This window comes from Mastacembelus armatus, chromosome 8 (genome assembly GCF_900324485.2).
Source record: "Mastacembelus armatus chromosome 8, fMasArm1.2, whole genome shotgun sequence".
In the NCBI taxonomy this organism is placed as follows: Eukaryota; Metazoa; Chordata; class Actinopteri; order Synbranchiformes; family Mastacembelidae; genus Mastacembelus; species Mastacembelus armatus.
Window position 1 is genome coordinate 23,160,456 of NC_046640.1, and position 22,310 is coordinate 23,182,765.

General features: G+C 40.6%; 1 protein-coding gene across 2 annotated transcripts; it reads left to right on the forward strand.

Moving 5' to 3' along the window:
* Positions 1-980: 980 nt before the first annotated feature.
* On the forward strand, positions 981-20,903 carry LOC113141616 (integrin alpha-3-like). Of its 2 annotated transcripts, none has more exons than XM_026326148.1 (29): positions 981-1,123; positions 2,147-2,314; positions 4,754-4,881; positions 5,604-5,689; positions 5,881-6,017; positions 6,106-6,212; positions 6,301-6,393; positions 6,705-6,764; positions 6,870-7,023; positions 8,391-8,584; positions 8,673-8,761; positions 9,022-9,155; positions 10,466-10,543; positions 10,648-10,715; positions 12,233-12,369; positions 13,858-14,001; positions 14,285-14,382; positions 14,706-14,874; positions 16,712-16,798; positions 16,880-16,959; positions 17,043-17,120; positions 17,251-17,353; positions 17,427-17,603; positions 17,828-17,962; positions 18,204-18,314; positions 18,883-18,981; positions 19,148-19,273; positions 19,445-19,587; positions 20,029-20,903. In XM_026326148.1, exons 2-28 carry the CDS (start codon positions 2,157-2,159, stop codon positions 19,553-19,555), a joined length of 3,141 nt encoding a protein of 1,046 aa, XP_026181933.1. In that variant the 5' UTR covers positions 981-1,123; positions 2,147-2,156; the 3' UTR covers positions 19,556-19,587; positions 20,029-20,903. The 2 variants fall into 2 exon arrangements, with proteins under 2 accessions (XP_026181933.1, XP_026181934.1); XM_026326149.1 differs by lacking the exon at positions 981-1,123 and adding an exon at positions 4,044-4,101 and having other exon boundaries at positions 2,185-2,314.
* The last annotated feature ends 1,407 nt before the right edge of the window (positions 20,904-22,310 follow it).

A 22,310-nucleotide genomic window follows, 5' to 3' on the forward strand; every position in this document is an offset into this window, starting at 1 on the left:
TTCATTCCATTAACTTCGTAGAATATGATTTTCACTTATGCTCATAGCTTGTCATTCCAGCACCCAGTCATTTAGATAAATTCAAAATTTTAAAAACTTAATGATCCCATTAATCCCAGACATTAAAAAATTATGAAATTTTAAAGGGTTAAACTTTAGGTTTGCAGGAATTGTCTCTCCAAGTATAGACATGCAGTCGTGTGAACATAAGTTTCTGGTTGGAAAACGAGAAGAATTAGACCGAGGAAGTGATCACAAAGACAGGAAGTTGAAATAAGCCCTGAATGCGTGTATGTGTGTGTACTGGTCAGAAAACAATGGGCACCCATGTAAAAGGCCTCCACCTCTCATTTACTGATCAAAACAAGAATCAGTCATTGAGCAACCACACGACTTGTAGTCAGTTTGCATTTTTTTTTCTGTTTTTATCAATTTTACACCTCTTTGAAGTCAAATATTTTATTTGTTTTGTCTTTCATTTTGTCATTGCATAATCATTTTTCTGTGGCATATTCTTTTTTTTTGTTTGTTTGTTTTGTTTTTGTATAATTTCGCAAAAACTATTTCACATTTTGTTTCATTTTGCTGCCAAGTGTTTGACTTTCATCAGTCCCTCCAGGGTTCTGTGGTCCCCTGACCATTTGGGCCCTTGTGTCTGTGTTTGGCAGGTCCATTCAGTGATCCATCCGTGTCTGTGTGTATGTTTGAATGTGCACAGTCAGACCTCATAAGGTTAACAAAACATTCCCTCTCTGTGTCACACACACACAAAAACAGATGGAAGAGAGACAATCAAGGTGCCCTCGCACGCCCAAATCCATTTATGGCTTGTGTCCGTGTGTGTGCGTGTGCGTGCGTGCGTGCATGTGTGTGCGTGTGTGTGGGCAGGTTAACACAGACGCACACACACACACGGACACATGATTTCATTTCGGGGGGGGGAGGGTGACTGACGAATGAGAGAGAGAGGGAGGTGGAGCAACATATTGCTGAGGAAGACCAAGAGGCAGCAGAGCGTGTCCAGACAGAGGAGAAGTCGGACAGAGTGGGAATCGAAGCAACAACCTGTGGAGGACGAGGATCTGACCTCATTCAAGAGCAAACAGCAGCTGCAGTGAAACAGGTTTGAAACTTCTCCCTTCAAAGAGCAGATTATTTCCAAAAGACATTGATCAAACAAGTTAATGTCAATAAATTAGATTTCATCAGAATCTGTTGAAAAAACTGTTCTAGTGGTTTACTGCAGTAGAAGTACCACCGTGTGCAAAATACTATGAGATTGAAAGGCAGTATCGGTACTTACTGTCAAAAACAAAGGCAATGGTAAATGTTTATATTACCATGAAGAAAAACCTTTGCATTAAAAACTAAATCTAGTACTTTTAATAGTTTATCTTATATAAATGTCAGCAAAGAACTTTGAAAGTACAATCAGTAGTACAATCAATTTGTGATTATCCACCAAAATAACATTTAACTGATTTTTTTTTTTTATTACCATTAAATTAAATGGAATTAATGTTTTATTAGAACCATTGTAAACCGGTATAAATGTGAATATTACCATGTAAAATACTTTTAAAAAATGCAGCAAGCAGCTGAAGAGAAACTGTTGAAAGTAATCTTTTCTTTCTGTTGAAGCAGAAGATGGTTTCTGTAATCCTCAGCCAGAAATGGTTAATTTGTCAGTGACGTGAATAATTTAATGCCTCATTATTACCTGAGAATTACACATTGCTGCTGGTACTGTGTCAAACACTTACCTTTCTAAGGTGCTGAGTGTAAAAACTTTGGGTTTGGATTCACAGTATCAGTAAGGCCCCAACATTTAGTACAGAAGTGAGACTGAACCAGATCAGAACCAAGCTGAGTCAGAGCCAAAGAGGCCAATCAATAAAACACAGTGTTGTCTGCATAGACTCAGTCTGTGATTAGACATTATTCAGAGGGCCCAATGTTGCTCCCTGTGGTGCTCCTTAGGAAAGAATGAATAGATCATGTGAACACAGAGACGGGTATTAGACAAACACCTGCTTACATATTTTTTTGTTTGTTTGTTTGTTTTTTGGGTGAGAACACTTAGCTATTATACAGGTATTGCTTCCTACCTGCCTTATAGTGTTACATTTTGGTATTGTTATCTCAGGTGTGTCTCCATGGCAACAGTTGTGTGTGCGTTACTGAGTATGTGTATTGGCATGTACGTGGCCTTTAACCTCGACACAACGTTTCCGTTGCTGAAGATGGGCGGAGATGGGAGTCTCTTTGGACTGTCTGTCGCTCTGCACCAAGACCTGAAGACAGACACTTACTTGTGAGTATAAGTAAACTGCCTGATTATCTGTCTGTCTCACTGTCTGTCTCTCTGTCTGTCTGACTGCCTGCCTGTCTGACTGCCTGTCTCCGTCTATCTCTGCCTGTCTGTCTCTGTCTATCTCTGTCTATCTCTGCCTGTCTGTGTCTCTGTCTATCTCTCCCTGTCTGTGTCTCTGTCTATCTCTGTCTGAGTCCCTGTCTGTCTCTAACTCTGTCTGTCTGTCTGCCTGTCTGTGTCTGTCTATCTCTGTCTGCCTCACAAAGATGGAAGCACAGACATGTGACTGCGTGATCTGTAGTGTAATAATGTGTTTCATGTGATTTGTAAATTCAAAATATGCAACAGTTACATACAACCTGGGTCATGTGGATGCCCTGCAGTGCAATAATGAGTCTGGATTCATTTTTCCGATCATGTACAGCAGGAGGGCCGTTAAAGAGGATCAAGGAGTCACTGAGGAAGGGCCAAGGATTATAAACACAAAGACGTGAAAGTACTTGAAACTCTGATGGATATTCAAGCCTCCTAAGTGAAGTTTTGAAGTTTCAGTGTCATTTATTTAACTTGTTTGGGTCCTTGAGGATTAGAAAACGATCCCATTACAACATCTCACCTCTCACCTGTCTGAAAGTCCTCCAGCTGAGGTTGCATGAGGACATTCCAGGAGCTGCTCTGCTAGTCCTAGAATATTATATCAGGGGAGTACAGCATACAAATATTGTCCTGATGGAGCTGCTAAAGAAAAATCACGAAGTACTGATTTTGTGCAGAGTGTGGACCAGTGGACCAATGGGCCTGGTCCTGAAAAACTCATTTGTTTTTAATTTGGATAATTATATTTTCACTTTGATTGCTTCGCCACTCCGTTATGTTCATTTTTTTTTTGTCACCATTCACGAAAAATTTTGGGATATGTTGGGCTGCAAAGGATACATCAGATGATGACTTAATTTCCTGGGAAAAGAAGGCTGCATTTGTCGTATGCATTTTAAGGAGTCTTTGAAATGGACCAGACTTGTCATAACAGTTAGTCAAATGACCTTCAAATGCAGCATTCGAGGGATGCGGCTCCTGAATTGGGACACAGCTAATGAGATCCTTAGGAAGTGATAGGCACACCGAATCACATGTGCTTCATGTCTGTGTTCATATTTCACTGAGCTATGACTCGGGACTGGTTTTCCTTAGAGGAGCCTCATTGGACACAGCAGTGAAGTCATTCAGGGGTCACCATCTGTCCATCTCCATGGTCACCATGGCAACTTTTATGACTGCTGATTGGAAGGGCTGCTAAAGGACCACACAGATATACACAGGGGTCCAGAGGTCACTGTCATCTGATTGGCCTAGAGACCCATCAGACACAACTCACCTTGATCAATAACCAAGAGTGAGAAGGTGTCAAGAGGTCCTTTTTATTGGTCTTCTATGACTGAATCGACCCAAGTTCTGTGTGACATGAGTCCCTTTTGTCCTGGACCAAGGAGAGTCTGAGATAGTTTTAGGTGTCTTTAGCAGGAACCCTGGAAAAGTTGGAGGTGCCATTATGAGGTTTTAAGTGCAAAAACTTGAGGGGCTGACGTACCTGGTTCTGAGCTCTTGAGAATGTTCCAGAAGACCTCCAGGGTGTTTATGAGATGTGTTCAAGTGATGGTAAAGTCTGTAGCTTCCACCCACCTGTTGTGTGTGGGATTTTTTTTTTTTTTTTTTTTTTTACATTTTCCAGATTCAACATCAGTGTGAATAAATGCTGACATACATGAATCATGTGACTCATAGACCAGGTGTGTATGTGGAGTGATGAGACTGATCTTCCTCATGTGAACAATGAAACTAACAGAAATGTCAGATTTAATCATGTCCACATTTCCACATAGTTTCCATCTGTTAATCAGCTCCTCTTCTTCTGTGGTGGTTTAATGGCAGCAGCTAATGTCCATCAGTCACTCTGTGTCTCAGTCAGCTCAGACACACAGGTGAGGGGGTGGAGACAACACTGGTTTTCAGTAAATTCAGGGTGAGGACTGAGGACATTTAGTTCTGATAGTAACGGTTAGGGTAAGGGTCTAGGGAATGCATTAGAACTACATGTACGAAATATGTGCCTTATTTATTATAGTATTGACAACAAAGTAAAACAAACATAACTCAAATGAACAAACATGACACTGAGAAAAGGACCATGATTTCCAGAACATCCCAGGGCCCCTTGAAAGACTTATGGGTGCTTGAATGTGCTCCTCCTTTGAGAGTCCTAGAATGTCCCTCCAGGACATGTGGTGTTCTTTCAAGGAATTCCTGGTGTCCTTAAATTAGTTCCAAGAAAACCTTGATACACAGTTGTCCTTTGAGATACCAGGGAACCTTGAAGGTTCGCCAGGATGTAGTACTTTGTTCTGCAGATATCAGAACCTCTCACCTGCCTCATCATGACAGGCTATTGGTTGGAGCTCCCAGGGAAAAGGCAGAGCCTAATGTTCCAGCCAATCGAACAGGAGGAGTGTACAGCTGCCCGATCACTGCTGACCAATCAGACTGCAGCAGGATGAAGCTCATAGATCCAGGTGAGGTTCATCTTAATTTAAAGATACAGTTTTCTGCACTGTTTGTTTTATTTCTTAAAACACAGTAAAAAAAACTTTCAGTTTAAACTGCATCAGCACAGCCGCCATGTTGGTACAGGGAAGCCTCCCGATGCATGTATGAAAGGTCTGCCCACAGTTAAATCATCAGACCTCAAGTTTATAACTGATTTTCCAGCTGTTTGTCATTTGTAGCATACAAATGATGTGTGTATAATATAGGAGACTGTTACATTAAAGATGAGGATTTTAGACCAAAACTTATGACATTGTTTTTCTGTAATATAATATTATGGATGAATGTTTCTAGTCTTGCTACAGTTAAATAGGTTAGGTTTAGTTCAGTCCTGTGGCGCTTGTGCAGCACTGGACACATGTAATGGACTTTATCTGTGACCTACAGCAGAATGTACCCTAGGTTACACCTGGGAGTCCAGATAGGAGGAAATAACCTGCATCTGGCATTGTGTTTCTGCCTGATGTTATCTGTCTCCTGGTGCACTATTGGTAGTGCCATCTGTTTCAGAGCTTTTATCTGCTTTCTGGCAAATATGCTCAGACACAATAAAGCTTCATCCTGAGTGAACCATGGCAACGGCCAATTAGAGGGCATCATTTTTAACATGATGCTCTTAAAGCAAAGAAAAGTCATGAAACTACTGCTGCAAGGAAAAGGCTCATCAAAGGTACTGCTATTGTTTCAGATGTGAACCTCTCTGAGAACCTGATTGAAGACATGTGGCTGGGTGTCTCAGTAGCCAGCCAGGGCCGACCTGGAGGGAGGGTCCTGGTAAGTCTGTGTTGTCATTAGCTGGTAAACCGATTTTACTCATTTTTTAAATCTCTTGTAGGTCTTGTTGTTAAAGAAACACTATGTAACTTTTGCTCACGGATTCCCCCATCTGCTTGAGAAACACAATTGTCTGATAACAGAGAAGAAGAGAGATGTATTTCTAACGTGGGTAAACTGTGCCTCTCCAGGCATGTGGTCATCGGTTTGTTAAATTCTATGGACCCCTCAAACTCAGGAGCATGATTGGCCGGTGTTATCTCCGTGGAAACAACCTGAAGTACAACAATGATGACATTAACTGGCAGAAACCAGAAGAGCCCTGCGAGTAGGTCACATGACACAAATGTAAACTCAGTGCCCACCAGTCCTAGTTCCAGGTGTGGTGCAGGTCACTTCCTGTTTCCTGTGTTTAGTTTTCAGAGTGATTTCCGTGGTGAGTCCATGTGTAACATGGGGATTTCAGCCTCCATCACTCAAACTGAAGTCATCGTTGGTTCACCTGGAAGCTATGAATGGCAAGGTGAGATTTTCTTCTGTCCTGTTTTATTCTTCTCACCTCCAAGATTTCTGCTCTGAACACTGATGTGTAATTTCTGTGGATGTTGTAGGAAATGTCCATGTCTCCTGGATGAATCCAGATGACATCTTTGTGACGCAGAAGAGCTCCTTACCCAACCTGAATCAGAGACATGTTTATATAGGTGAATAATCTCTTTATATGATTCAGTCACTTTCACTTCCTGAGGATCTCAGTATCTCTCCCTCTACAATAAACCTCCATAAATCCACTGAGAAACCAGAAGAGACAGAGGCTGCAGAACTTCAATCAGAATCCTGCTGTTTTTAAGTTTCCTTCAGAATCACAGTGATTCAGGGACAGTTGTTTATGCATCCATTCACTGCAAATTGCAGCTGATCACTGTCAGTTCTGCTGCTTTAATGATACACTTTGGTTGAATGTGAACAAATCATGATTTTATACAATTAACGCTGAGTCTGTGTGTGTCCTTAGGATATTCAATCACTCAAGCTCGCCATCTTTTCTCTGAGGATGAAGACACCATAGTGACAGGTGATGGACTAAAAATAGTTCAACCCTAACCCACTAAACAGCGAGAGTGATTTCCTGCTGCATTAATTCATGTATTGATTGCAGTGTTTCTGTATTTATAAACAGGAGCTCCTAAGGACTGTAAAGAGGATGCTCGAGGATCTGTGTTGTTGATGGTGAAACAGTCTAAAACCTTGGTGATTAAACAGAGACTGCGTGGTGAACAGACTGGTTCGTACTTTGGTAACTCCGTGGCCACCACCGACCTCAACAATGATGGGTAAGAATCACAAAATTCACACTAAAGTCACATTTTTAAGTTTTTAAAAATAAGCTTTAGTGTGTTGATGTCCACTGAACAAGTCAACACCACAGTACAGCCACTTTCACTGTTGTCTAAACAGAACATATCAAACTCTAAATGGACACTTTGTAGCGTGTTCGTTTATTGGAAATTAGCACAGGAGAAATTCTTTTCATTCACACACAAGTTTTAATTGAAATTCCAAACGCTTGTACAAGGACCCTCTCTTGGTCAGAAAATCACAGTCTGCAAGCAGTTAACTGCAACCAACCTTGCAAGAAAGAGATGCAGAACAAAGGAAAACATGACATTATTTGTTAGCCAGGGCCAGTCCTGACCCCTCGGCACTTTCCACAGCCAATCCCATGAGACAGCACCCATCTGTGAAATCTAAAGAATTCCTTACTGATCGTTTCTAGGTACTCCTCATTCTGCAGTTGTGTGACCTGTAACTCATGTTTAGCAAAACAACGGTTTCTGGGGGTGACCACCTCTTCTCCTAAGTCTCTGTATCTAGTCACACTATATTGTACAACACATTCTTTAATACCTACAACTAATACAAGTTCACACAATTATATATATGACACTAAATAAGTAAATGAAAACCATGATTTTCTATTTGCAGAAACTGAACACAAATATTAATAAATCAGCAAACATAATGCTATGCTAAATGAATAACACATTTTTCCCAACAGCAGCTATAGTTTTGAATTGCAACCGAATGAGCATCCTCTGGTGATTGTTCTCATGTGCACTAATATGCTAAAAATGTTCTACTACATTTGTTTACTTGATCAAAAGTGTCATACAACTTTGGGAGACATGGGGTATGGGGGGTTGTTTTTGCGGGGTGGGACATCTGAAAATACGTTTTCCATTTATTTATTTCTTTTTAAACACTTGGCTGTCATCTTTTACAATCCTGTACTTATATATAATGTAATATTTAATGTAAAACGTGATGGCCAAGTGTTTAAAAAGAAATAAATGGAAAACCTACCTTTTTTATGTCGCCTCTGTAAAACGTAGCTAAATATAGCATTCCTCAGTTCGGGGTCCCCCTACAGGCCTGGCGCACCTCCATTGCAGCGTTTCTCTCTTGCGTGTGTTTTCTCTCTTGCATGTGTTTTGGCTGTTGCTGCGCGTATGCCCTTGTCGGCCACTGTAGGGGTTTCTTCCAAGAGATTTTCAAATAATAACCATAAATGATGCATCAAAACCTAAAACTCACCAACATTTTAACAGCCTGTCAAACACCTGCTTTAGGTAATTAATTCTAAACAAACCTCTTAGGTAGAACCTGATGTCACTTCAGGTTTGGGTCTTCTGTCCTTCAGGTGGAATGACCTACTGGTGGGTGCTCCTTTTTACTTCGATCATCAGGAGGAGGCAGGTGGGGCAGTTTACATCTACATGAACACCAGAGGAGGGTTTAACCCTCAGCCCAACATGGTGCTGAGGGGACCAGCAGGATCTGCCTTCGGTATGGCTGTCACTGCAGCTGGAGACCTGAACCAAGATGGCTTCCAGGGTGAGGATGCATCATTACGCTGATGATGACACAATTTTCATGTTTACCAATCAACAACTAGGCAGAGTGATGAGTTGTTGTGTTTCAGACTTTGCCATCGGAGCTCCTTTCCATGAAACAGGAAGTGTGATGATCTGGACTGGGAGCAGGGAGGGTGTCTCTACAGAACCAACCCAGGTCTTACAAACATTTTGGTCTTCCTATCTTTGAGGACCCTCACTGATGTAATGCATGTCCTAGCCTCTCACTCTGACCTGAACTTAAAGCTGGTACTGATATGAACCCTAAAACCAGGTATAAAACCTGAATCAGCCTTTCAAGGTGTGACATCTGGACAACATGTCCATGCAAAAATGTCCTCACAATTATGGTGTGAACCTAAAATTGATCCTTACAATTACCACAATCCAACCACAACCCCTTCTGTCTCTGTGCAGGTGATCCATGGCAGCAGTGTCTTTCCTGGGTTCAGGACTTTTGGGTACTCTTTGTCTGCAGGTCAGGATATCGATGGGAACAAATATCCAGACCTGTTGGTCGGTTCTCTGGATGACACCATTGCTCTGCTCAGGTAAATCCTACCTATTACTACCTCTGAGTTACTGTACTTCCACACTAGCAAAGTAACATTTACAGCTTTACAGTTTAGAGGTGCATATAGGTCTATTAAAGCTGGCTGTTAGAGACCAAAAGAGCCACAGGTGAATTTTATAAAAAGGAGGGCTTTATTCCCCAAAACCAAGAAAAATAGCAATTGAAAATATACAAAGCAAAATATACAAGTTATGGGGCCAAAAAAGAGTTCAAGTGAACAGAGCTGAACAATAGAAATGGCAATTTCCCCATTGTGAGACAAATAAAAGTTTCTTATCTTATCTTAAACTGACCTGAAAATGACAGACTAAACCAGAATAACTGGATGAACACAAACTGACAGCTATCAGACTGGCTCACCAACTAGTACTCCCAAGGGCCCCAAAACCTTTGGTTTACTCCAATTCACTTGGTGCTTTGTCATGTGATTAAATACAGATTTGTTGAGGCATATCAGTACCGATGGGTCCTCCATCCTCTGTTCTGTGGCCCTGGTCTTGTGGAGGGATTCTGAACTGTTTTAATTTACATTGAGCTCATTTGTTATCAATATGTGTTTATTCAAGTAATCACTGTATTATCTTTCACTCTCTGAGGTTATTGTATTTACTAATCAATTGATTTCTCTGTGGATTAAAATGATTTCTATTCACAGATTTATCTTCAGGTTAATTTCCTCCTTCTGAAAACCCATAGTCATTAATCCATATTTGTAAGCATGCAGCAGCTTTGTCACCATATTTACCCCTCATGACATTGACAATAGGCCCATGAGGACGTCCAAATTGTTGTCCTAACACTTAATAATCAATTGGAGCAAATACAGAAGAACTTGAATATGGAGGAAGTGAAAGTAAAAACGACCTCTGTGTTCTCAGTAAATCAAACTGTAGATAAATGTTTGAATACAAATAAATCTAATAATACAAGTAGAAATCATTTTTCCATTACAGAATAAAATGTCAGAAAATGGTAAATTCATTCTTGAGGATGACATAAACATGTTCTGATGTGACATATGCACTGAGAAAACTAAGAAAGTGTAAATTCACATGTATACAGGCATTTTATCTTAAAAAGACTTGATTAATTAATCAGTTATCAACTAAAGAGTGCATCTGTAACCACCACTAACTTCATCCTAATGTCACACATAGTGTTCATTTACTAAATAAACATGTTTACATCGGTCAGTTATCTGATTCTCACATAAATGCATTCATAATCATCTTCTGTTATTGATATGTTTAGCCATTTGATTGATCAAGTGACTGATTTATTCTGCAGAACTCGTCCAGTTGTCCACCTCAATAAAACCCTCAGAGTTTCTCCCGACGTTGTCGACACAAAGAGCTGTGACTTCTGGTGAGGATCAAACCTGTGACCTGGTAACAGGCTAGCCAGCTAGTGAGCTAACAGACTGTGTGTGTGTGTGTGTGTGCGTGTGTGTGTGCGTGTGTGTGTGTCAGCATTCAGGTGGAGGTGTGTTTCTCCTACAATTTCAGCACTGAAGAGCAGAATGATAGAGACAACATCAGTGAGTGAACAACACATGCTGTTTGTTGCAGTATGAGCTCAATACAGTGAGGTGGTGTGTTTATGTTGAGACAATTACACCAACACAATCAATGAATCTATCCCTTTATTGATCTCTGAAGAGAAACTAATTACACTTGGACATGGATGGGAAACAATACAAACAAAATTGAGTCTAAATTTAACACTTTTTCATCTTAAGGAAACCGTAAAATTATTTTGATAAATGATTAACTATTGTAACTACAATTGATGACTTTTGGTTGATATTTTGTACACCTTTTATGACTTATGTGTGGTTATATGTGAGTTAATGTGATAACATATTGTCTGGTCAGTTTCAGGGCTCAGACTTGGTCTTGGGGTCCAAGACAGAACTAGGTTTAGTTTAGAGTCAGAAGATGCATTTTGTCAGTGACAATCCTCACAAAGACAGAAATCGAAACGTGTGTGAGCACTCTTAGGTAATTGGCTGACTTGATTAATTGACAGGACAAGGCTGTAAACATGCACACACACACATACACATTAGATGACATCATACCGTGTCCTTGTGTCTGTGTCCTCTGTGTGTTTCTCTGAATAAAAAAATCACATTACAAAACTGGTATTATGCCTGAGACCCACACACGTTTATACTTCTGTTTTTGTGAAGATCCTCAGTGAAAAAAACATCTCCCAGGTCCTTAACAAAACTTGTACCCTGAACCCTGAACAGATCTGAATCCTCAAACAGCCTTTTGAAGGTGTGGCAGTGCATTATTGTCCTCACAAAGATAGCCATTCACTGTTCCTCAGGGAACTCTATGTCCTGCTTCTGTCTCAGTAATTGAGCCAATCAAAGATGAGGTCAGGCTGTTGCTATGGCACGTGGCCATCAGAGCGTCGCTGTATTTATTTTATTTCAGGTTATATTGATGCAGTTGCACTAATGGAGACACAATGTGGTGGATGATTGTGGTTGTACACTACTGCAAAAATTCACATTTCATTAACACAGAGATTTCAGGACAACACAGCGCAGAAGCACAAACAACACTGAAATGCTGGGGAAAAAATAGCTGGCATTCACAATGATAATAGATTGAACTACTTTTAAGAACAGCTGTATTTTCTATGATTCTCAGATCTATTCATAACTCTGACAGCATCATGAGTCTTCTGTTGATGCTAATGCTAACACTGCCCAATAGGCTTCAACTGTAGGAGATTTAAAAAATCAAGAAATTGTTTTAATTTTAATTTATCTTCTTCATTTTTGTGTCTATTTTTTGTCTTTATTTTGTCACAATGAAATGTGAAAATTTTTCATTGTATTCTGTTCAAAACTAATGAGAATTATTTATTTTTCTTTGTTCTGTTCCTGCGCACACTTTATGCTACTGTATTTCTGTGGCAATGTCTGACCTGTGAATGTTATTTCTGATTTTCTACATCTCAAACCTGTTTCTACATAGACCCAATGTTGTTGACCTGTGTGATAACTCTAACAATGAGGTCTGTGTTTTCATCACTCAGCCGTGCACTTCACTGTCACTGCCGACATCACCAGCCTCAAGTCCCGCCTCTGTTTCCGTGACAATGGGCAGAGCAAGTACACCGGTTACCTGTCATTGCAGAGAAAACGGTGTGAAACACTGAGTGTTGGACTCATGGTGAGACACATGATTATCACTGTGCCCCCTGCAGGCTGCATTATAGCCGCTTTGGTGCTGAGTGTGGTACTACAGGAAAAATCCTGGAGTGTTCATCCACTGCCAAGCAGGAACTTTTGTCATAATTTGTAGCCTAGATGTTTCACAGATATTAGTTGTGGAAGAAAAATGTTTTAACTGTAGTGAAATTTACTAACTAAAATTAATTAATTAACTAACTAAAAACTTAGGGCTGAAAATCACTCACATGTTAAGTTCAGTTCTATCCAAAAACCTTATTCATCCCCCAAGGGGAGTTTGCAAATGTGACAATATAGAAGAAGAAGTACTTTATTAATCCCCAAGGGGAAATTCAGTTGTTACAGCAGTTAATAAATTTGAGATAATTTAAATTATATTGATTAATAGTAATTCATAAAGTAATAAAGTAATTAACTATTTATTTGTGTGCGTGTGTGTATGTGTGTGTGCGTACATGCGTGTGTGTGTGTGTGTGTGTACGTTATTGTTTATATTAAGGAATTATAGAGTCTTATGGCCGTGGACACAAAAGACTTCCTGAATCTTTCAGTCTTGGCTTTAGGGGGAATTAGTCTGTGGCTGAATGAACTTCCCATTCGCCACAGTTCCTCATGAAGTGGGTGGGTTAATTAATTCATTAACTTGTATATTTTGCTTTGTATATTTTCAATTTCTAATTAATTAAGTCAATTTAAACTCCTAAAAGTACAAATATGACAGTTATTTACCAAAAACACTGTTTAGCAACTTAATGAAATAAATACTAATACTACCTGGTAGCTGGACACACTTTAGTGGACGTTGAGTTTTCAGATGATCTACATCCAACTGTAATCATCAAGCAGGTAAAGTTCACTGTTCTACATGACCTGACCTGACTTTGTCCCATTCCATCTGCATGTGATTTCTTTCAGTGTATGGTTGCAATTCTGCCCACATTCACCCTGCTTTTTTTGCAGTTTTCTCATCAGCTGTGTGTTTTGAGGATCAGAGTTGGCAGAGTTGACTCATTCATCTTGTGATAGTTAGAAATCTATCACATCAGACCAGACTTAAAGCCCCACACTTTTAAATTCTCGTCCATAAAGTCTAAATCCTCTTTGCTTTACATTCTTGCTTGTAATTTTCCAATTAATCCATCTGCCTTCTGCCTTATTTCCTTTCAGGAGGCAGCTGGTTACACTTCATTTAAACTGACCATCAGAGACCTGAAGCCTGCAGAGAAAATCCTTCCATCAGGGTTTAATCAGCTTCATGTTCTGTTGATGTAAAGTCATTGTCATTGTCAAATTATTGATGATGAAACAAGAGTCTGCTTGCCTGCTGGTGCAGTCAAAAACATTCTGGGTTCATTTTTGCGTAGACTTTTGATCAGAGGATTGAAAGACTAAAGACAAAGTGAAGAGGTCCTCAAATGAAAAGTGTTGCTGAGGTTCTGTTCTTTGTTTCTTTCTGTTTTGTCTTCAGAGTTCAATACGGAACAAAGTAGAACCTCTGGTGTTCTCTCTGAATGTCTCTCTGTACAAGAAGTTTCCAAAGAAAAAAAGTGGCTTACAAGACCTGAAACACTTTCCTGTCCTGAGTCAGACACCCAGACCCATCAGAACCCAGGTTAAAACCAACAAAGCCCATTAGAAAATGAGTCATAAAAAATGAAAACCCATGTCGAAACTGACCAGAACCTAGGTTGGAATCCATGACAGAAATTGGCCCAGTTCAGAAATGAAAACAAGAATCAGACCAATCATAAGTTACACTAGAACCCACCAGCATACTGGTCAGAACCCAGGTCATAACCAGTGTATCTCAACAAAACTTCACTTTAAATTAACCCAAAATAAAAATAAAAAAAAACATGTACAGAACCATCAATGACACTGACTTTCGTTATCAGATCCATATCCAGAAGTCCTGTGGTTCTGATAACTTTTGCCAGAGTAACCTGCAGATGACGGCCCAGTTCACAGACGAAAACCAGAAACCCTTCACTATGTGAGTGAATGCTTCCTCCATGTCAGTTTGGAGGTCCACTTTAAGAAAACATAAGCTAATAGACTCTTTGTGTATTCCTGTTTTGGTACTGAAATACGTTTTGTGATTTCACTGCAGAAAAACATCTGATTTGACGTGAGACTTAAAGGTTCAAACATAGAATTCATAAACATATTAGTTTGTAATCCCCAGAAAATACCAACTGCTGCATTTTATTCATTTTTGAATGAGCCTTTTAAATCTACATAGAAAGTGGGCTGTCTCTCATTTCTTGTCTCTGGTGATGCTGTAATTATATTATTTTTCTATATTTGTGCTTCCAGGGAGAAGGGCGCTCAAGTTTTGCACTACAATGGCAGCATTAACCGAATGCTTCTGGAGGTTAACATCAGCAACACCCCGTCACCAGGCCGACCAGCAGAGGATGCTCATAATGCTGTTTTGAATGTTAGCATTCCACCATCCCTCATGTACTCTGGAGTTCGAACAAAGGTAGTGAAAGTGAGGCTCCTTGTTATCTAATTTTAAACAGGTAAATTGTGAGACAATGTTGATATAGACCAGAGTGTCATTTGCTAATGAGATATTAAAAAATAAAGTAAGGTTTCTAAGGGTGTCTGTACAGAACAGCATTTGATTAATATTCAGCCTAGGGGACACTATATATTTTAGCATAGAAAAATAAAGGACCTGTCAGAAAATAAATGTTCAAGGATTTAGGAGCGAGAGGGTAGATGAGAGGATGCCTGATGAGTGGAGAAGTGTCCTGGTTCTGATTTTTAAGAACAAGGGAGATGCACAGAGCTGTAGCAACTACAGAGGCATAAAGTTGACCAACCACACCATGAAACTATGGAAAGAGTAGTAGAAGCTAGGCTGAGAGGAGAGGTGACGGTCAGTGAACAACATTATGGTTTTTTGCCAAGTACCACAGATGCAATGAGAGAGAGAGAGAGCAGCTGTGGTACTGCATGAGAAAGTCTGGAGTGGCAGAGAAGTATGTGAGAGTGGTACAGAATATGTATGACGACAGTGTGACAGAGATGAGGTGTGCAGTAGGAGTGACAGACTAGTTCAAGGTGAAGGTAGGTTTGCACCAAGGATCAGCTCTCAGCCCCTTCTTAGTTGTAGTGGTGATAGACAGGTTGATGGATGACCTCAGACAGGAGTCTCCATGGACTTTGATGTTTTTGGATGACGTAATCAGTAGTGAAAGTAGGGAGCAGGCAGAAATGAACGTGGAGAGATGGAGGTATGCATTGTAGAGAAGGGGAATGAAAGTCAGCAGGAGCAAGACAGAGTACATGTGCATAAATGAGAGAAATCATGGTGGAATTGTGAAGTTGCAAGGAGTACAGGTGGTGAAGGTGGATAAGTTTAGATACTTAGGGTCAATTGTTCAGAGTAATGGGAGTGTGGTAGAGAAGTAAAGAAGAGAGTACAGGCAGGGTGTAGTGGGTGGAGAAGAGTATCTGGAGTGATCTGTGACAGAAGGGTATCTGCAAGAGTGAAAGGGAAGGTTTACAAGACAGTAGTGAGACCAGCTCTGTTGTATGGACTGGAGACAGTGGCACTGACATAAAGACAGGAGGCAGAGCTGGAGGTGGTAGAGCTGAAGTTGCTGAGATTTTCAATGGGAGTGACAAGGATGGACAGGATTAGGAATGAACAGATTAGAGGGCCAGTGCAAGTAGGACAGTTTGGAGACAAAGTGAGAGAGGGAAGACTTAGAAGGGATGTGGGGGATGCTGAGGATGGAGCTGCCAGCCAAGAAGAGAAGAGGAAGGATAAAGAGAATTTTCATGGATGTAGTGAAGGAGGACATACGCAAGGTTGGTGTAATAGTGGAAGATACAGAAAACAGAGAAAGATGGAGACGGATAATCTGCTGTGACGATAATCTGTGAGGGAGCAGCGAAAGAAGAAGAAGGGTAGGTGAGGCAGGCAATAAACTTTGAAAAAGTGGTCATTTTATTCTGAGGCTTTTGAGTTGTTCCCACAAGATTAAGAGGAACAAAAGGTTGTGGAACATGTGTGAAGTGAATGGCTGCTGTTTTTTTGTTTTTGGTATGCCACATTTTCTTTTATATGAATGTCTAATTTAAATGGACTAAGGAGGCTTGACAATCAAAAACATTTGGGTAACTGGCATACAATTTAACTTAAGACTTGCCCTAAGCCCTTTCACCCAAAGAGATCCCTGTGACCCTGGTTAGGAATAAGCAGGTATAGATGATGGATGGATGAATAAATCCATTTAGATTTACCTTGAAGAATCAGGGTTTTGAGTAGAACCAGTTACTCCTTCAGTGTGTCCTGTGTATTTCAGGGTAACTTCACAGCAATGGTAAAGTGCTCTGTTGAGGACAGTGTTCTTCTGTGCGAGCTGGGGAACCCATTCAAAGCCAACCAAAAGGTACAGAACATTACTGCTGAGACTGTAGTACTACTAGTGCCAAGATCTGTTATTCTGTCTTCTTATCCTTCTTTATTTCAGATTCAGGTTCTGATCATATTTCAAACATCTGAGATCAGTCTGGACACAAGAGAGATTCAGTCTCTGCTGCACCTGTCCACGTAGGACACACATTAGTTGTCACTGACACATATCTTAAGAGGTGTATTGGACACGTATTTAGCCTTTCTCCTGTGTGTCTTAGGCTCAGTGAGCAGTCAGATTTGTCTTCGGTCTCTGTCTCCATGTTGGTGAAGTATTCACTGGAGACATCTCTCACTCTGTAAGCACAGACACAGTATACTACTACTTAATACACAGCGGTCAAAGTTTTTTTTTTTTTCACTCACCCTAAGAAGTTTTATATTGACTTTTGACCCGATGATCTTATCAATTGATTTGTTTCCTGACAGAATCAGGCCACCAGGGCCCGCCTTCTTCAGTGGTCATGTTATTGGTGAGTCAGCCATGAAGAAGACAGAGGACATTGGAAGTCTGCTGCTCTTCATCCTCCAGGTTTGCTTTAAATCATACCATTTTCAGATTGTAAACAGACCAGGTGTAACCCAGGGCGTTCTCTGACCTTCAGGTACACATCATCGGGAAACCATTGGGTCGCCTAGGTAACCTCGAGGTGGAGTTTGATTGGCCCCTGGCAATGTCCAATGGGAAGTGGCTGCTGTACCTCTCAGAAATTCATGTGAATGATACCTCAGAGTCTCTCTGTAATCCAGCCGGCAACATCATCAATCCTCTAAACCTTGAGGTAGCCACCTAACATCATCCTCCCTTGGACTCATCTCACAGTAGAGGTCTTAGGCTGGGACATTTATCACAGCATGTGGAGAGAGCTGTTTTATAGTTAAAAACTATCCAGAAACCATCAAAAAGCTAAATTTTAAAAATCCAAACCTCTTGGAGTTCTCAGAAACCTCTTCATAATTAATGACGTGGTAATATCTATGATCATGATAATAATTTTCTGCTTAGCTGTCAAAGGAGAAAGAGAAGAAGAGAGAGAAGAGGAGTCTGAAGGAAGCTGAAGTGAAAGCAAAGGAGAAGGAGCAGACCAGAAAAACTCTTCCTGTCTTCCAATTGCAAGGACATAAGAAGTCCTACACTCTGGTACAAACACAATAAAATTGCACATAAGAGCTAATAAATTAGTACATTTTAGAAATTGTTTTTTTTTTTTTAGAAAGTGGAGACATTTAGCAAAGTGCAGGCATTTTGTCAAATTGACTGTTTTGTGGTTAGATTTGTTTTTATGATTTTTGTATTTACATTTGGGTTTAAGGGTAAGAAATTGTGTGCATTCAAGTATTACCAGTATAAAAGAATTTAAAAAACGTGTTTGTTCTTACAGGACTGTGTGCACGGAGCTAGATGTAAAACATTTGTTTGTCCATTAATCAACATGAACAAATCAGCGACTCTGACTGTCAGAGCCAGACTATGGAACTCCACCATGATTGAGGTACAGAAACTTTCTTTTCAGTTCAGTTCAGCTTTAATTTGACATCAACAGTTCATGTACTTTGTGCCACTCTAGAGAGCGTTCATGCCCCTTTTAGCTCCTAGTTTGCTTTTCTGTCTGGTCTAGTTATGACTCATTTCAGAGCTGCAGCTGTAAAAAGCGACTGTCCACTACCTGCTTAGCAGCAAACAGACGACAGACACAGACAAGCTGGTGAACATAGTGGAGCATTTAGCAGTTAAAGAACCAGAGATTTCCCTCTGGAGGTGGTGAAGACCAAATCCAGAGCTCAAACTGAGGGAATATTCTTAGATTCATCAGGTGGACACAGAGACATGACTTACTGTTTAAGGAGTGTTGACACATTGAATATTACCATGTAATTTTGAAGGACCAAGAAAAGAGCCCCATGGAACACCACAATCGGTTTATAGACACATCAATGTCTATAAATGGTATATTTCTAGAGGGAACATATAATAGGTCCTCCATTTCAAACTTTGCTGCAGCAGGTTAGTGAAACAAAAATGTCTCAGGAAGTAAAAGGGCTGTCACCTGATGTCTTTAGGACTACAACGATGCGAGGGGTATATTGGTTCGAGGCCGGGCGACTCTAAAGCTGCAGACTAACAAACCCACTGTCAACATGGAGTTTCAGAGCACAGAGGTAAGAAACTATTAAAGCATTGTTAGTAACCCCGACTAACTAAAGTTGCATAAACAAACTAAATCCTGTTTTTTTAGACTTAGAAGTCTTAGTGTTTGTAGAAGAACTGATTTTTAATCTGTCCATGGTTTTAATTTTCCTTCCAAATCACCATGTTCCTCTGCAGATTGAGGTCTACATTTATCCAGAGCTTGGGCAGCAGGTGGATTCCAGTGCCCCCTTGTGGATCATTGTGATGTCTGTCCTGGCAGGAGTCTTGCTGCTGGCTTTGATCTGCCTCCTGCTCTGGAAGGTAAACCAAGCTGTAACTTTACATCTGAAACCAAAATAAACCCTAGTTTTAGGATTGACCATGGACCAAGGTCCACACATGGTTATTTCTGTCCTCTCGCCACCATAAATTCATGTTTGTGATCTCATCACCTCCTGGTGGTAAAGCGTTGTTGTCACCCCTGCTATCCAGTGTGGGTTCTTCAGGAGAGCCAGCACCAGAGAGCTGTACGAGGCAAAGACCCACAAGGCCCACATGAAGAGCCAGCCGTCTGAGAATGCGAGGATGACTGAGGAGCACTGAGGCTGGGCTAAGTGCTGCCAGAGAACCCTGCTGTAAGGACGCGGTTACTGACTGCCTGTTTCCATTACAGTTTCTGTTTCAGATCACACTGTTGCTGACTGTTAGTGACTGGGTACTAACTATTACTGACTGGTACTGATTGCTTGCTGCGTAGTCATGGACTGTCACTGACTGATTAACCTTCTGGCTGTTTTTTCTAAGCACTAAAGGTGTGTTTTTTTAATGATGAACGTCCTTTTATCAAGCCTGCCAATTCATCCTGCGTCTGATCAATCAGATCGTCAATAGTTCAGCTGATCTATATAAATCTGTGTTTTTCTTTCCTGCTGAATTGACTGATCTGATTTTGCCACTCTGCTTTTATCTCAATTACAACATTTTGGAGATCTGTTCACCTGTTTACCATTCCTGTTCATGTGTCCAATTGTCTCTGCTTGCTGCTGCTGAGGTCTCCAACACTCCTGTGTTTTCAGTGTGGTTTCTTTCTGCATCACATGGCATAGCAGACTCTGGTGGTATCCTAATCCAGGACAAGTCCTCGTCCAGAAACAGGAAGTCACCAAAACACTGGGTCACCTAATGGACTGAGATTAGCTGAGAGACTGACTGTGTATCCATGGAGACACATCCAGAACTGGACTAAACTGGACTGACCAGACTGAAACAAATCAAAACGGACCAACACAGTGCCAGACTGTGTGTCTGCTGTCTTGTGAGAACCTTGTGGCCTGTTCACATTATATTCTGTATGTTATGGAGATATGAGATTTTCAACTGACAGCAGTTGACTTAACCGTAACATACATTTTTATGTAATTGGAATGTTTTTATAATTTCATCTGTATGACTTGTTGTGTGAATTTTTCCCAGCATGCCACTGGCCTGAGTTAGATACGTAGAAACTAATATTTGTGGACAATCTCCTTCCACAGCGGTGATAATGGTGCAGTAATTCTTGGTGGTACTGCAACTAAAATTCCCACAGCTCATGTTGCCTACAGAGCTCCACAGTAAAGAAGGCATTGGTAGACCTGTAGGAGACAAAACAAAAACTTTTAATCAATGAAGGTTTTATTCTTGAAAAAATTTTGTCAGAAACTACACGCATCCATGGTCCAGAATTCAAGAAAAATGTATGTTCACCTCATCTTCTATTTTCAATATCAGCTTTCATTCTTGTTTCAAGTCACTTATTCAGCTAACAATCTGGCTTCATATAGACAGCTTTAATGTTTTTCATCACTAAATTAGTATATCTGAAGCGTACTGTCCTGAGCAATACACTGTAAATTGAATGTGTAAATGAGGCTGTTTGGATGAAATACATTGAAACAACTTCTTGAAAGGACATGCATCAACCTGGAGACTGGTTTATAGTTTGGAAAATAGTCTGAAGAATGTGGACAGGATTTGTGGTAAAAGTGCTGATTTATATATAATTAGTATGCTCCGTTAAGACTGTTATGACACTGGGTCATTATTATTATTATTATTATTACTGTTATCAGTGGTAGTAACATTTTTCTCTACTCCCCAAGGTTAGGGTTAGGGGTTAGGTTTGTTTAGTTGTCACTTTGTGACTTCTGTGCACTGGCCTCAGGGGTCTGCCCACTGTCACCTCACTCCCCACTTAAGTAAAAAGGACAAGTTGGGATGGGATGGGGGTGGGGTAGGGTAGCAAATTAAAGTGGTGTAGATTAGGGTCAGGGAGAGCTATTGGTCAGGGTAGGGTTCAGGTAGGTTTAAGGGTAGGGCTGGGATGGGGTGCAGGTCAGTTTTGGGTTAGGGTTAGGGGCGGAGGGGTTAGGTTTAGGGATAGGAGAGGTACAGGGTTAGGATTTGGGTTAGGATGGGGTGCAGGTTAGGGTTGGGTCATGTAGAAGTAGTTGGGATGGGGAAAGATCAAGTATGGGGAGGAGAAAGAAGAAAGGGGGGGGGGGGGGGTTATCTGTGATGGAGGGAGGGTGAGGTGACACGGAGGCTGCAGTTCTCCTGTCATCCACGGGCCAAATATTGGTGACTGAAGGGGACAAGGGTTAAGTGCTTGGGGCATGCATGAAAACAATTCAACATATAAAAGAAAGCCACTCAAAATAAAAAAAGGACATTTAAAATATGTTAAAAGGCAAACCACGCAATTCATGAATTTAAAATAAATAAGGATAATTATTTATTTATTAAAAGATAAAGGGCTGTAATATGATATAAATTCATTATCCCCTAAGGTCAATCCAAGAAGAAGTGCTTGTGGCTTCCGGTGGCCGGGTTCTGCTTTTCCATATGGTAAGTGCTCTAAAACCAGATAAAAAGGGAATAAAATAAAGAACACTAAAAGAGGAAGGAGAAAGAAGGGATGAGGAGAAAGGGTTATTTTATTCCACATATCTTATCTATGTATTAATTTTTGGTTGTTATTTAAGCCCTTGAATCTTGGGATGTAAGAGATCCTCCATCAATCAGTCAGATTGAGTCCTGTAGGAAACCTGGTTTGGAGTCTCCTGATCCACCGTCTTTCCTGTCTCCTCCGCTGGCCCACTGTCCATGTGGCACAGGTTTGTAAGCCTGTGATGATCAAGTGTTGTGTTGAATGAATTTGAAAATGTTGGACCAAGTGTGTGGTCAGTCTGCCCTCCCTAATCTTATGTAAATGCTGTTTAAGCCTTGTCAATCAAGTATTTCCCGTCTCGCCCACATAAATAAAGAGGCAGGATTGGCAGATGATGCCATAGACTGGGTTCTTACTTTGAGGAGTGAA